This window comes from Pocillopora damicornis, chromosome 8 (assembly GCF_964200805.1).
Source record: "Pocillopora damicornis chromosome 8, jaPocDami1.2, whole genome shotgun sequence".
Classification (NCBI taxonomy): Eukaryota; Metazoa; Cnidaria; class Anthozoa; order Scleractinia; family Pocilloporidae; genus Pocillopora; species Pocillopora damicornis.
Window position 1 is genome coordinate 16,336,623 of NC_142677.1, and position 12,852 is coordinate 16,349,474.

The 12,852-nt window shown below is 37.8% G+C and overlaps 1 protein-coding gene across 1 annotated transcript; it reads right to left on the reverse strand.

Annotated features, from left to right (window-relative positions):
* Window positions 1-191: 191 nt before the first annotated feature.
* Window positions 192-12,005, reverse strand: LOC113678834 (von Willebrand factor A domain-containing protein 1). Its single transcript, XM_027195745.2, has 5 exons — window positions 11,867-12,005; window positions 11,235-11,296; window positions 1,457-1,711; window positions 934-1,055; window positions 192-425 (listed from the first exon to the last, which is right to left on the reverse strand). The coding sequence occupies exons 2-5, from the start codon at window positions 11,293-11,295 to the stop codon at window positions 243-245; spliced, it is 621 nt and encodes a 206-aa protein (XP_027051546.2). The 5' UTR covers window position 11,296; window positions 11,867-12,005; the 3' UTR covers window positions 192-242.
* Between the last annotated feature and the right edge of the window lie 847 nt (window positions 12,006-12,852).

Below are 12,852 nucleotides of genomic sequence, written 5' to 3' on the forward strand. Positions count from 1 at the left end.
TTTATCAATCTGGACCATAATTTTAAATTAATAGCTTATCTGTTTCTAATTAATCTTTACTAGGTTAGACTTGCCCCAACCTCCTTTATCTCCCCCCCTCCCCCCCCCCCCAAAAAGTGCCAAAAAACACAGGTGGCACCAAGATACTCTCGTGTACCCTTTTTACAATTCAGATCTTTTACAGCAATCTGTTCAATCATTAAAAACTACAATCCTCCTCTTCCTTGGAAAGTGAGGCTCAATCATCCCTCGTTGCAGTCCTTTTGGGTCAACTCATTTATTCGTTGTACCACTCTTTTGGCCGAATCATCAGCAATGTTAAAGAAGTCTTTTTCCGGATCTTTAACAAGTGACTCGAGCTGATCTCTGTGAATTACTGGACCGCTTGCAACTGTGATCACGTGTGTTGCATTTATCCTGGGATCCTAAGGGTTGGAGTGAAAAAAAAGGATTGAATGTAGTAAAAGAAGAGAAGCTTCCTCAGCGCTCATTGGTCGATTAGAAAAAACGCGCACTATTTGTATAACCGACCAGAATTGAACTAGCAAAGTTTTACGTGCCTTTTCCCGCGCTTGGAGTCAACTAAGGGCACTGCGATGTGTTCCCAGAGGTTCATTGATGGAAAAGACCCGCGCCACTTTGACATCCATACGCGGACTGATTAATGTTCCCGCTTGTGCGCGGATAATTGTCTTACCAGAGCAGATGATGTAACCCTGTTAATCGGGACAACTTTCCTTTATATAGACACTTTGGCTCCTCAACCCGCGACGAAAATGCTAGTCCTTTCGGTCTACCATAACCTACCGAGTTGTCCTATGAAGAACTGGTATACCAGAGGAGACAGCTATGAGGACCAAAAACTCCACAAACACTTCACGGAGTTGTCTCGGAGGGGAGTGTTATTTGATATATTTGTCAGAAAAGACTCACCAAGTAGAAACCTCCAAAGCCACCATCTGAAAATACAATCAGGATCTTGGATTCTTCCGGCTTCGTACCACTCTCCTCCCAAAACAGTTCATCTGCTGCTACCCTCAAACCCTCTTCAACGTCTGAAAATATACCGTGAAATTAAAAAAAAAAAACCCTGAATGTAATATCTCAGTTTCACTTTCCGCGATGGATACGGTGTTCTTACGTAACGTTGTGTGATTGTTCAAGAAAATTCGCGGCACTTTCTCAGCCACTGGGATGCATCGATTGTGACTTTAACCCTTTACCTTTTGCTTAGCCCTTGACCCATAAGAGTGACCAGCTTCTAATTTCTCCTCACAATATCACCCCTGAATCAAACATTACGTCACGAGAATAGAGGAAACGATCACCAGTTATGGTGGCTCTCTATTGTTAGACAAATTCCCCTCGTCAGCACTGAAAGTATACAGAGCAGTATGAAGAATATGCATGTTAGTGTTAGGGTATAAAAGGTTTAGACCGCTTAGGGTAAACGTACCCGTGTCTCCATCTCCGTAAACAATTGAGCCAATAGCAGACTCGATGTCATCCGTGGAAGAAAATTTGGTGAAACTAGACACCAGTGTTGGTCTCATTGGGAACTTTACGAGACACACACGAGTTTTCGTTGATCCCAATTCCATCAGCTGTATCATAAAAGTTGCAAAGCTTTTCATCGACCAAAATCCCTCCTCTGTTATACTTGTTGAAGTGTCGAACAACATTGCCACATCTTGTGACGTCACGCACGCACCTGAAATGGGACGATCGAACTGAAAAGCGCGCAGTCTAGTTCATCAACCCTTTAACTCTCAAGATCTGAATGTAAATTCTCCCTTCTAGTTCCTACACATTTCTTTGTAAATTAGTTACGAGATTAAAGGGGGTAAGTTTCTAAAGAAACTGTGGTGCTGCGTTTGTGGGAGAGTATAATAAGGTAATTAAGTATTATCAACCGAACTGATAACGTAAATTGGCCACCGTAAAGAGTTTAAAAGCTGACGTTTCGAGTGTTGGCCCAATCGTTCCGACGAACTGGGCTAACGCTCGAAACGACAGGGTAACTGTCTAGGTTAGATATTAGTGACGTTTCCGTCCGATCGTATTTCAGAACCTCGTGCGTCTTTACTAGTCGTCTGTGTGCATGGTCTGTGTTTTTGCGTTTGCGAAGTTTAATACGTTTATTGCGAAGTTTTTGGATCCTGCGTTTATAACTAATCAGGCGTACAGAGAAGACAATCGGTAAGCATGGGTTTTTTACCTTTCTTAGTTTCATTTCGTCGGTTTTATTTCTAGTTTAGTTGTTTTGCCGTTTCGTGTGTTCGTGTTTTTATCACATCCAATTATTGTTCGTCTTTGTCCTTTCGCGTAGAATGGACTAGATATTTTTATTTGTATTTTAGTTTGACAGTTTTAAGCATTGACATATTGTAATAAAGATAAATCATTGCAAATCAACACGAAGTCCAGTGCTCTTGATCAGTGCTTTGACGTCCTTTACTTTTAATTCTGAACTTGCGGTAATCGCGCCTGGAGTCAGTTACAGTCAGCTTTTAAACTCTCTACGGTGGCCAATTTACGTTATCAACTCAGATGATGATACTAAATTACCCTAGTTACGAGAATGTTGTTTTTCATCAAGATAACAACTTCTAACTGATAAGTTTGAGTATTCTCATTACCTGTTTACCGGATAATGTATGGGTACTATAGGGAGAGGTTACATGTTAATCACTTCTAGGGGTAAAAGGGTTAACTCTTACAAACTGACGAGTTTTTTTTTTCTACTAGCCACCATAAAAGTCGTTATTAATATCATGTTAGATAGAGAAATTGTTGTTGCTAACTGTCATATCAACATCACAACCGACCCAAGAGAGCAGCGTTTTTTTTTCTCGAAAAAGAAAATGAATGTTTTGAAGGCTTTCTTGTTTTCTCGATGCAAAACGGCAAAAAAGTCGCTTTTGTTCGCAGATTGGATGACATCCTTCTGCCGATAAGTTTATAAATTTGCCTGTTTTCGGTATGATCTTTTGGAAGTGATGAGCTACTTTATGTTGATTACCTCTTCGTATCAAGAAAAGCGGATCAGCTGAAAGTTGAGCAGGCTTTGTTTAACGATTAACAATGACCGTATATGGCTACTTTGGAACAATGGCGGAAACAGCTTTAAAATACACGCGGGATTTTTCAAATTTCCGATTATCATACGAGCGGCAGATTTAAACCATCGGCAAAACTGATGATACGACAAATCCTCCCCGTGGGGGTGATTATGGTAGATTTTTTAGGATGCAAATAGTCACGGTGGGGTGGATGGTGGGGCGACTGTAGCTTTCGTATCTGAAGTAAAGAAATGTCACCGTTTTTTCCTTTACATTGCTCAAACTGGCGAAAGATATATTCAATTAGAGGCTCACTGTGCGATACAAAAGTGCTGAGAGCATGTGTAACCGGTATTAACGTCCGAAGCCTACCACGCCGTTGAATCATGTAGAAGACTATCGTCATTTGCTCGATTGTTTAACGTGCGGGTATTTAAATTTCGCGCTGCGTGAATGAGATTTTGTTCCTGATGTGCACAAAAAGGTTCATATTCTCCTTCCTCTAGCGTATGATTTAAACCTGGTAATAAAGTCCGAAGCCTCGTGCGTCGTTAATTAATGTAGTTTTACGGGTATCTTTCTCTTTCCGTATTTCAATTCAACGAAAGGAGTTAAAAAAACAATGGCGAGTGGAAATAGTCGCACACGCTCGTCAATTTCTCCCATTCGACTCGACTGTGTAATCCGAGTATATTTAAATTTCGCGCTTCGTAAGCAAGAAAAACTGAATAATCTCCTACCACAATTTTTTTGTGTTTACACAAACCGATACCTAGTCATCCTTTTGTGTGATAGCAGGAGGTGAGATTTTTTTCGCATAGTCATGTTCTTCTAGTTTCTTCCTTTTTTTTTTGCTCAACAGGTTACGTCTATTCAATCACATCACTGATGCTGTCAGATTCATCTACAAAATTTTAGGGCAATCCAATTTCGCGCTACGAAAGTTATCCTATTTTCTTAGTTTGCATAAAGCGCTGTGCAATCGCCTCCCATAATTTGCTTACCGTAGCGTAAATGCATAAGCCCAGCAAAAACTTAACACGCGAAAAAAATCACACCCCTTGATTCGTTAAATGCCGCCTCGGTTGATTGAGAACAAACATAAAGTCCCAAGGTCCGCTTTCTACAAAGGGAATATTTGGGAAAACTGTTGATAGCTTTATAATTTTCATAAAGACTGTTTCAATCCGTCGTAAAACTATGTAAGCTCAAGCAAGACCTGCTTTTTTTTTCTCCGAAAGAGAATATAGAACAAACGAAAAGCAAAAAATTCGTAACTTCTCCATTGTGTGACTTGTGAGTAAAATATCACACTTTCGTCTTGCCGCGCGTTTGACTGAAAACGAGAATAACTCAAAATAGATGTCCTCTCAAAAACTAGAGATAATTTCCTCGATCAGTACATCTTGTGTCATCAACATCGTTGCACGAATTCTGTGCTTTTGTAAAACAGGAATCCTCTTCTTAGGTAGACTTGTTGGTTCCAGAAAGTTAGCGCTTCGTTAGAAAACAGCTGTGCGTCAGCGCCTGCCCTCTACGAAAATTTGGAGAAGCTGTTGACAGCTCCTTACTTTTAACAAAGATTGTTAAAATACGCTGTAAAAATCTGATAGTTTTTAATGACAGAGACTTACTTTTAAACAGGACCTGCCTTTTTGCAAAAGATAAATTAAAAAAACTCGCACCTTCTTCATTGTGAGACTTGTGAGAGAAAAAATATCACACCCTCATCTTGCCACGCGTTTGATTGAAAACGAAAATAACTCAAATACATGCTCTCGCAAAAACTAGAAATCATTGCTTTGATCAGTATATCTTGTATCATCAACATAGTTACATGAATTCAGCGCCTTTGCAAAGAAGGATCCTCGTGTCAGGTAAACATGCTGGTTCTTAAAACGATGAGCGCCTCGTTTGAAAACAGCTGTGCGCCAGAAACAAGGTTTTTAATGAAGAAAAAGTTTTTTGAAGAAAAGAAGAAAGGAGATTTGAATGGAGCATTTTGATGAAAGGAAAAATAACCCACTGTCCGTCATCGCAGACGGACGCAAACAGTTCCTTTACAATCGCACTAAACAACCCTAGAACGTATGTCTCACAATGAAAACTTTATTAATAGATTGGTTGGAGTGACACAGTCGTCAAAATTTCAAGCCTAGCAAGTGCAGCTTATGGTCACGGCCATTGCAGCCCAATTTTTTAGCGAAAACACAATGATTTTACTGCCTCTACACTAAGGAAAGAAGTTTCTATATCTGGATCTCACCTGCCCTGGTGTGTGCTTGGTCTACCACAGCGTGGAGCCCCAGTCTCTAAGGGATTTGTTTAACTATAACGCATCAGGCAATATTGCCTAAGAACACCTGTTTAACCAGACTTTAAACGCTGTACGCACACAGACAATGTTGATAATCACTTCTAGTGCATGGGCAGCCGAAATGGCAAAGAATAGTTGCAATTTTTTATCGTATATTCGTCCATAAACATAGCTTGTCTATCAAAAGTTAAAATCGCGTATTGTGCAAGTCTAAGAGAAAGTTATTAGCACAAACATGTTCAATGATTAGTTTAAAGGTACTCACCTCAATAGAAGGTGGCATCTGTCGACCGTTAAATTGCCGATTATTTCGATATTTCTGGTTTGGGAAATATAGAGTTTGACATTTTTTAATCTAAGTTTACTATTTCCAATGTATACTGAATTTATTCATACATCACCCCATGTATGAATCTGTTGCGTGATGCCAGAAAAAAGATGGCTTGTCTCAATTGAAATTAGCATAAATTTCCTCTTTCTATGATAATCGGTCTAAATAACCAAAGGCGATCGTGTAAACTCAAGTAGAAAAAATCTGAATTTTCAAGGACCTGTATAATGAAGGAAGAGAAAAAGGTTTATAAAGAAGAATAAAGTTTTTTTTTTATGACTTATCGATCATGAAATAGAAAAGGAACTTGAGAAAAATTTGCGTATAGCTTTTATTAATGGCTTTTGTTCTCTTCCCTAAAATAATATCGAAAATGCTCTCTACAAAAGACAAGTGATGCTCGATGCTACCAATTTTTGTTCTTGTTTCAACTTAATATAAAAATATAACAGCGGTAACAGCGACATCAACAAAAACAATTAAAAACTTTACTCAAATTTGTCTTGTCCCAAGCATTTTATGTGTTAACCTCCTTTATCTCAGCTGAAATCATGAGGAAATATCTGAGCGCGGAATTGAGACATAAAATTATCCTAAATTCCTGTTATCAGATAGGCAAAAATCCGCAAATGAAGGCAGTATTAATTTTCCTCCATTTTCCCTGGGCTGGTTAAGTTACGCGGAAATTATAATTTCTCTTTTTTTTTTCTTTTTTTTTTTTTTTACAAGAAAGCACACCAAAAGTATAGGTTATAAGGAAAAAAGGATCTAGCAACCGTTTCCTCATAGACTCCTGTCCTTAAAAAGACCGTAAAAAATGAAATAGAGGCAATGCATAATTCAAGGCACGAATAAAATTTATTGGATGTCTTACCACCTTGATGTACTACGAGCCTGCTGCTTAATGTTCCTACATGATTTTAAAAACCTAAATGCTGCAATGTTTCCTGGCTAAAAGGTTCCAAGGATTCTGTTATCGATTATGAAACGACGATGTAATGCCACTTTCTGAGAGGCCTTGAGTTGTTTTCCTTCATCGGAAGCAGTATTGCTATGGTTGTCAGCGTTTAACTTCCCGAACTGATTATTTCATGAATGCTTAAGTAAAAACCATGCAAATCCTAATTTACCCTTCGTTAAGTGTAAGATGAAAAGTTCAGGATGAAGACAAGTTTCACTACATTATTCTGTATTTCTAGTCTTGCATTCCCTTGATTGTTAATTCCATATTATACATATGCACATACTTAATTCGTTTCAAGGCGCCAATAAAACATATTTAACGAAAGATGAGTCGTAATCGATAGAAAATAAGTCCACAGGAGCTTTACTCGAACAGTTTGGTCTCTACGTAATTGCAAAAAATAGCATGATTTAATTTATCGCCCGCCTAAATAAAGTACTCTCTACGTCGTTGAAAACGTGAATGAGACCAGTCGACAGTTAAAAGACAACAACTCGAATGGTAAACAGGGCCTTAAGAGCGACGCTGAATAAGTTCCCTGAAAAATGCAAGCCTCTTTAACTTAGGCAAAACCCCATCTCTTGAAGCTTTTTTTGAAACAATTTCACTCTTCTTCACTGGAACTTTTTCTTGAATTTATGTTCAGTTCTTCGCCTCAGATACAAAACAAATAGGTAACGACTGTTGAAAAAAGTTCGTCCATGCATAAGTTCTAAAGATTGTTTGACAGTTTTCAAATTAAACCATCCGTGCATTAAGACTAATACAATTGCATATGTAAGCAATAGAGACTTAATGACTAGAAATGTGAATCACACAATGTTTCCGACGTTTTACTGAGCTGTTTTTCAGTGGCATATCACACCTAATGATCATGAGAACTTAAACAATTTCAAGTGTAACTTGAATTCAAAATTCGAGCAACTTCCGCCGAAGAATTAGACAAGCTGGAAAAATATAGGAGATGATTTATTAATGAAGTCATTTGGTGTCTTATAGAAAGACATAAACAGCTTCTGGTATCTGTCTTGTCTGTCATCTTGAACAAAACATTTACTATGTTAAATAATGGGGGGAAATGTATTGTTTATTCTGGTAAAAGTGCGCCTAAAATATGTTTTAAAACTCCTACGGAGTGCGTGAAGCCGGCTAAATGTTTCATCGTGCACAAATTGTCGGGATGATTTTATCATAAGGACGGAAAACGTTGTGCTTTTTGTCTTACTTGTGGTGACAAAGCCGTAGGAAGAAAAATGAACGATTTTACAAGAATAGCAACTTTTCAAATAATTTCGAGCCATTATTACGTGTTGATTTAACGTTGCGTGAGACAAGACAGACGACAATTCAATAAACTATGAGTAATATGAAAAGGACGTAAGCAAATTTCAAGATAGTGTGTATGGCGAAAAAAAATAGTCATAAATTTACATACATTTATTTGAACTACAATGTCGACGACTCATTAAAAAACTGTCATGTTAAAAATATTTATCAACAAATTTTTAGTATTTGGCATATCAGCATAAATTTACATCGCATTCTGTTTAATCTGTTTGTCCTCATTGTCAACTTAAATTTGTATTGTAGCTCTGAAGCCCTTGAGGTTTGAGCAGATCGTTTGTATTGTGTTTTCTTGACGTCCGTGAATTATGGTGATCGTGGCTTTCGCGCAAGGTGGAGCTGTACAAATATTCATAGTAAATTCCGACACGAATCGTCAGTATTTGCTCAAAGACTTCCTCGAGGCCAGAGCAAGTTTTCAAACTAAAAATTACGTGACAGGTTGATGAAAGTCCTTTTTAAATTAGAGAACTAACTTTCAAAACTACAAACAAGTGCAACATTTCCTAAAGCAAAAAGGAAAAAACTCAATTGAAATCCTATCGTGATAATTTAACGTTGAGGCGCTTTGAAAATACTAGACAAAATTAAAAACAGGTGGTAATTAAGTATTAACAACTGAGTTGAAAATGTAAATTGGCCACCGTAAAGAGTAAAAAAGCTGACGTTTCGAGTGTTAGCCCTTCTTCGCCACATCTTAAAGCGATGAAAAAAATCACACCTTCGTTGGATGCCACGCCCAAGGTAAAAGACAAAAGGAACAAATAAAAAGTGATAACAAACGCGCTCTGCCAAAACCTCGAAAAACTTGCTTTTAGCAGTATTTCATTCTAAAAACATTTCTAGATTCAGTTTTGACAGTTGTTAAGGATATCGAACAAATAACAGCCTCTTTTTTTTTTTTTTTGATTAGATCAATTGTCAATTACTTTAATTTGTGTGCCTAGTTACGATCGTAGTTACAATGTTTATCTTTTTCCCTATTGGTTTGTAATCGGATATTTTAGCGTCACCTCGCGCATATAAAAGCTAAATTAGCGTCCCTATAAGCCAGAGTTTCGTAAGATTTCACCTTGAACAGCAGCAACTTCGTTCTTTCGTTCCAAACCTTTGGCACAAGCGGGACCGATATGTAAGTGATTTTGTTAGTTTTATTTCAATATGTTTAAGTTTAGTTTTTTACCTTGGGCGATAGCGCACATATGTACTGTGTTGTACAACAGTACAACTAATTATCTTGAAATCAAGGAGTATTTTGAAATAACTAGACGCTCACACAGTAACGCCCACATTTTAGTCTTTGGGCTGTTAATCAGCCGCAAATGGTCATCGTGTAGCCGATCTTTGAATCTCGAGTAGTTTTAATTTAGCCTTTTATGATTTGTTTATGTTAATTCACGTTGATTGTTGTTATTTTAATCGCGTTATCGACATAAGCACGTAAAGCGTTTCTTTCATGCCTTTCGCACCAATTCAATTAGATTCATGCTTTCGTTATAATATTATTGCAATTTCAGTGTACGATCGTGATCGTGACCGTGATCTAAATAAACACCGTTAATAGTCATCTTGGTTTTCGTGGTTTCATTACGATCGGTAAAGTAGTCCCACATCAGCGACACTTAGAAAACACGCATAGCGACACCCCTCGAAGTTTCCTCTTTCGTCGCAAGCGTCACAACAGTTTTTAGAAAATTCTTGTACGAGCAAGATCTGCTTTTCCTTTTTTAAAAGTAGAACGGTCACTTCAACTTCAAGCAGTCTCAAAGTACCTAAATGAAGGAATCCTCTTCTTAGGTAGACTTGTTGATTCCAGAAAGTCAGCACCTCATTAGTAAACAGCTGTGCGCCAGCGCCTGCTCTCTGCGAAAAATTTGGAGAAGCTGTTGACAGCTCCTTACTTTTAACAAAGATTGTTAAAATCCGCTGTAAAACTCTGGTAGTTTTTAATAAGAGAGACTTACTTTTAAGCAGGACCTGCTTTTTTTGTAAATGATAAATAAAAAAACTCGCACCTTCTTCATTGTGAGACTTGTGAGAGAAAAAATATCACACCCTCATCTTGCCACGCGTTTGATTGAAAACGAAAATAACTCAAATACATGCTCTCGCAAAAACTAGAAATCATTGCTTTGATCAGTATATCTTGTATCATCAATATAGTTACACGAATTCGGCGCCTTTGCAAAGAAGGATCCTCGTGTTAGGTAAACATGCTGGTTCTAAAAACGATGAATGCCTCGTTTGAAAACAGCTGTGCGCCAGAAACAAGGTCTTCAATCGCCTCGAGGCTCTCCACAGAAAACCGTCACTTTCGATTGCATTTAACATCAGTAGTAAGACCAAAAAATATATTTGTACGTTGAAAAAACTGACTGGTAAAAACCAGGCGACTTGACTTACATATAGAGAGAGGTGGTTTAAATTAGTCACTGCAATACGGATAAATTTAATTATTTCTGAATTTGCGAACCTTTGGCTCAATGCGCTAAACGAGGGTCAAGTCTACCCCTGGGTACACCGATGGAGATTGATTTTACTAATTCATATTTACACTACCCACTCCCCCAGTGCAGCAAAATTTCCACTCCGATAATTTTCTCGATCAGTTACGAGCTTTTCCGCCTCCCTTCGGCCAAAGTCCCTCAGGACTACCAATTACTCAGGACTTTTGTTTGGAAAAGTTGACCCGGAACAATGGGTCATTTCTTGATACGTAGAGGAAAAGGGTCAAAAAAACGTTTAGGGTTAAAATCACATTTACAGAGATAAACCAGAGTCTAGATCTACAGGTAGTATTTCCCTTACTTAGCAACCGGAGTAAAGTTCTGGCTGACAAAAATGGAATGAACAGCAGGCGAACCAAAGGCGATCCAGGCCCAACCCAACTAAAACGGAAGTCGTTGGACAGTACGAAAAGTAGAATGAAACTAGACGCTAGCAAACCTACATAGATATGTTTGGATTTGGGTTTTAAAATAACGCCTAAGCGTATGGTGATCACTGAAACCAAAATTTATTTCATGTGTCTCACCAACACAAACAGAAAACGGACTTGATATTTCGAACAGTCCAGCATACAACAGGCAAGACTGAATGACAGGAAGCTCTCTCACACACTGGCTTAATCCCACCAAAAGAACACTACTACCATTTGACCGCATTCAAGAGCGAGTCTTAAGTTGCAACTTTTAAGCCGTTATCTGGCTGACTTACCTTTTGTCAAAGAAATGGTTGACAAGATGATGAACGTGATCGTTGCTATGCGCCTTTTCATCCTGTGAGAGAGAATTAGAGTTGTCGATATCAACAGATTTGTAAATAGAAAAAGAGAGATGGCAAGTTTTGAGCTCGGTTAAGAAATAGTGAAAGACGCATTTTCGTCTTGCCACTAGCGTGGGACAAAGAAAAAATTCTGAGTCCCCAAAAAACATCTTTCTCGATATCAACAGATGTTGCGACATTTCTTTCATCGCGCCATGTTATCTTACCCTTTTCTCGACACAGTTTCTGCTTTTTAAGATATAAATCTTACAGGAAACTCTCGAAATTTAGCAAATATTTTGAGCCTAGGAGAAATTTCCAGTTGATCCCTTAGAGGGATAGTCCAAGTGAGGTTAGTCCTGAAAGGGACTGATGTAAGCGGCAATGACGAACGTTTTGACGACTTGAAGTTGTCCTGCATATTTAACGTAACCCGTTGGTTCGAGCAAAAATTTCAATTTCCTAGCTTACTCAGTGAGTTATCCAACGGTTCTTGTCATGTGGTCTTGTATGAATCTCAATACGATGAAGATAACTAAGAGACTTAAAAAAACAAAAAAACAAAAACTTCTAAATTGTCATACCTCGCTGATTTTGAGACCGGATTTCGTTTGAATTCAATCTCGAGAAGTGATTCTAAAACAACTAATACACGTATGAAGTTATCCAAGACCTTAAACAGCTTTTAAGAATGGTCAATGCTTGAAAATTCGTGTAAAAAAGCTGTTACAAAAATTAACATATTAAGTTAGGACATTGGCACCTGAGAACCATGTTAATATTTGTTTGATTGCAATGAAGTCAAAAATATTTCCTTGAGAAGAAGATCAAACAAAGCTGCATGTTTAACTTAACATTTTTAGAAACGAAGTTCGAGATTTAACGATAATTTAGAATTTCAAGTGTTTTGTAAAAGATACATTTGTAAGGTTATTTAGAGCAAAGAAAGAAACACTGGAAAACTTATTCAAGTTCAGTGGAAAATCATTAATTCCGGTTGCAAAATGAGATTTGTTAATTGTTCTTTTCAAAATAGTGAATAAGAAATTCCATACGGAATCGTGAACCGTCTCTTAGTAACACTTCAATCATCATTATCTATCACTGCAATCACGGAAGGGATGTATTTTGGAAAAACGTTTCAGACAGTTTCTAAGACATCTGAATGATGATGTTGAAAACAAAATCATTGAACGAAAGAATACATAGGTGAAGTCCACTAAATTTGGCTGTTCATTGTGAAGAAGTTTATTTGTCACAAGGACGAACGTAATTATGATTTTCAAGGTTCTAAATGAGCTGTCATCTTTCACTGTACCTCGTCGAATAATGACGAAACGTAAAAGTCGAGTCCAAGGCAATTTTGTCTTAGAAATTAAAAAAAAAAGTTAAACGCTTATAAAAAATAGTTCTTGGCAAGTGCGACGCGGTGGTTCGTCTGGAATCCTTTTGCGATATAGCCATATATTTCTAACATCTTGACACTGGGAACGGGACTTTTATCTCTATGTTCAAAAGGTTTGCCTAAAATTCCCAAAGCTATTACGTAGGTCAAACCAAATTTGTAGAG

Bases quoted from the DNA above. Each gene is read 5' to 3' on its own strand.
- LOC113678834 (XM_027195745.2), bottom strand. From the start codon at position 11,295: ATGAAAAGGCGCATAGCAACGATCACGTTCATCATCTTGTCAACCATT. The intron at 1,712-11,234 runs GTAAGTCAGCCA...GTCCCATTTCAG, and splicing joins AACCATTTCTTTGACAAAAG to GTGCGTGCGTGACGTCACAA. The intron at 1,056-1,456 runs GTACGTTTACCC...GTATATTTTCAG, and splicing joins TTACGGAGATGGAGACACGG to ACGTTGAAGAGGGTTTGAGG.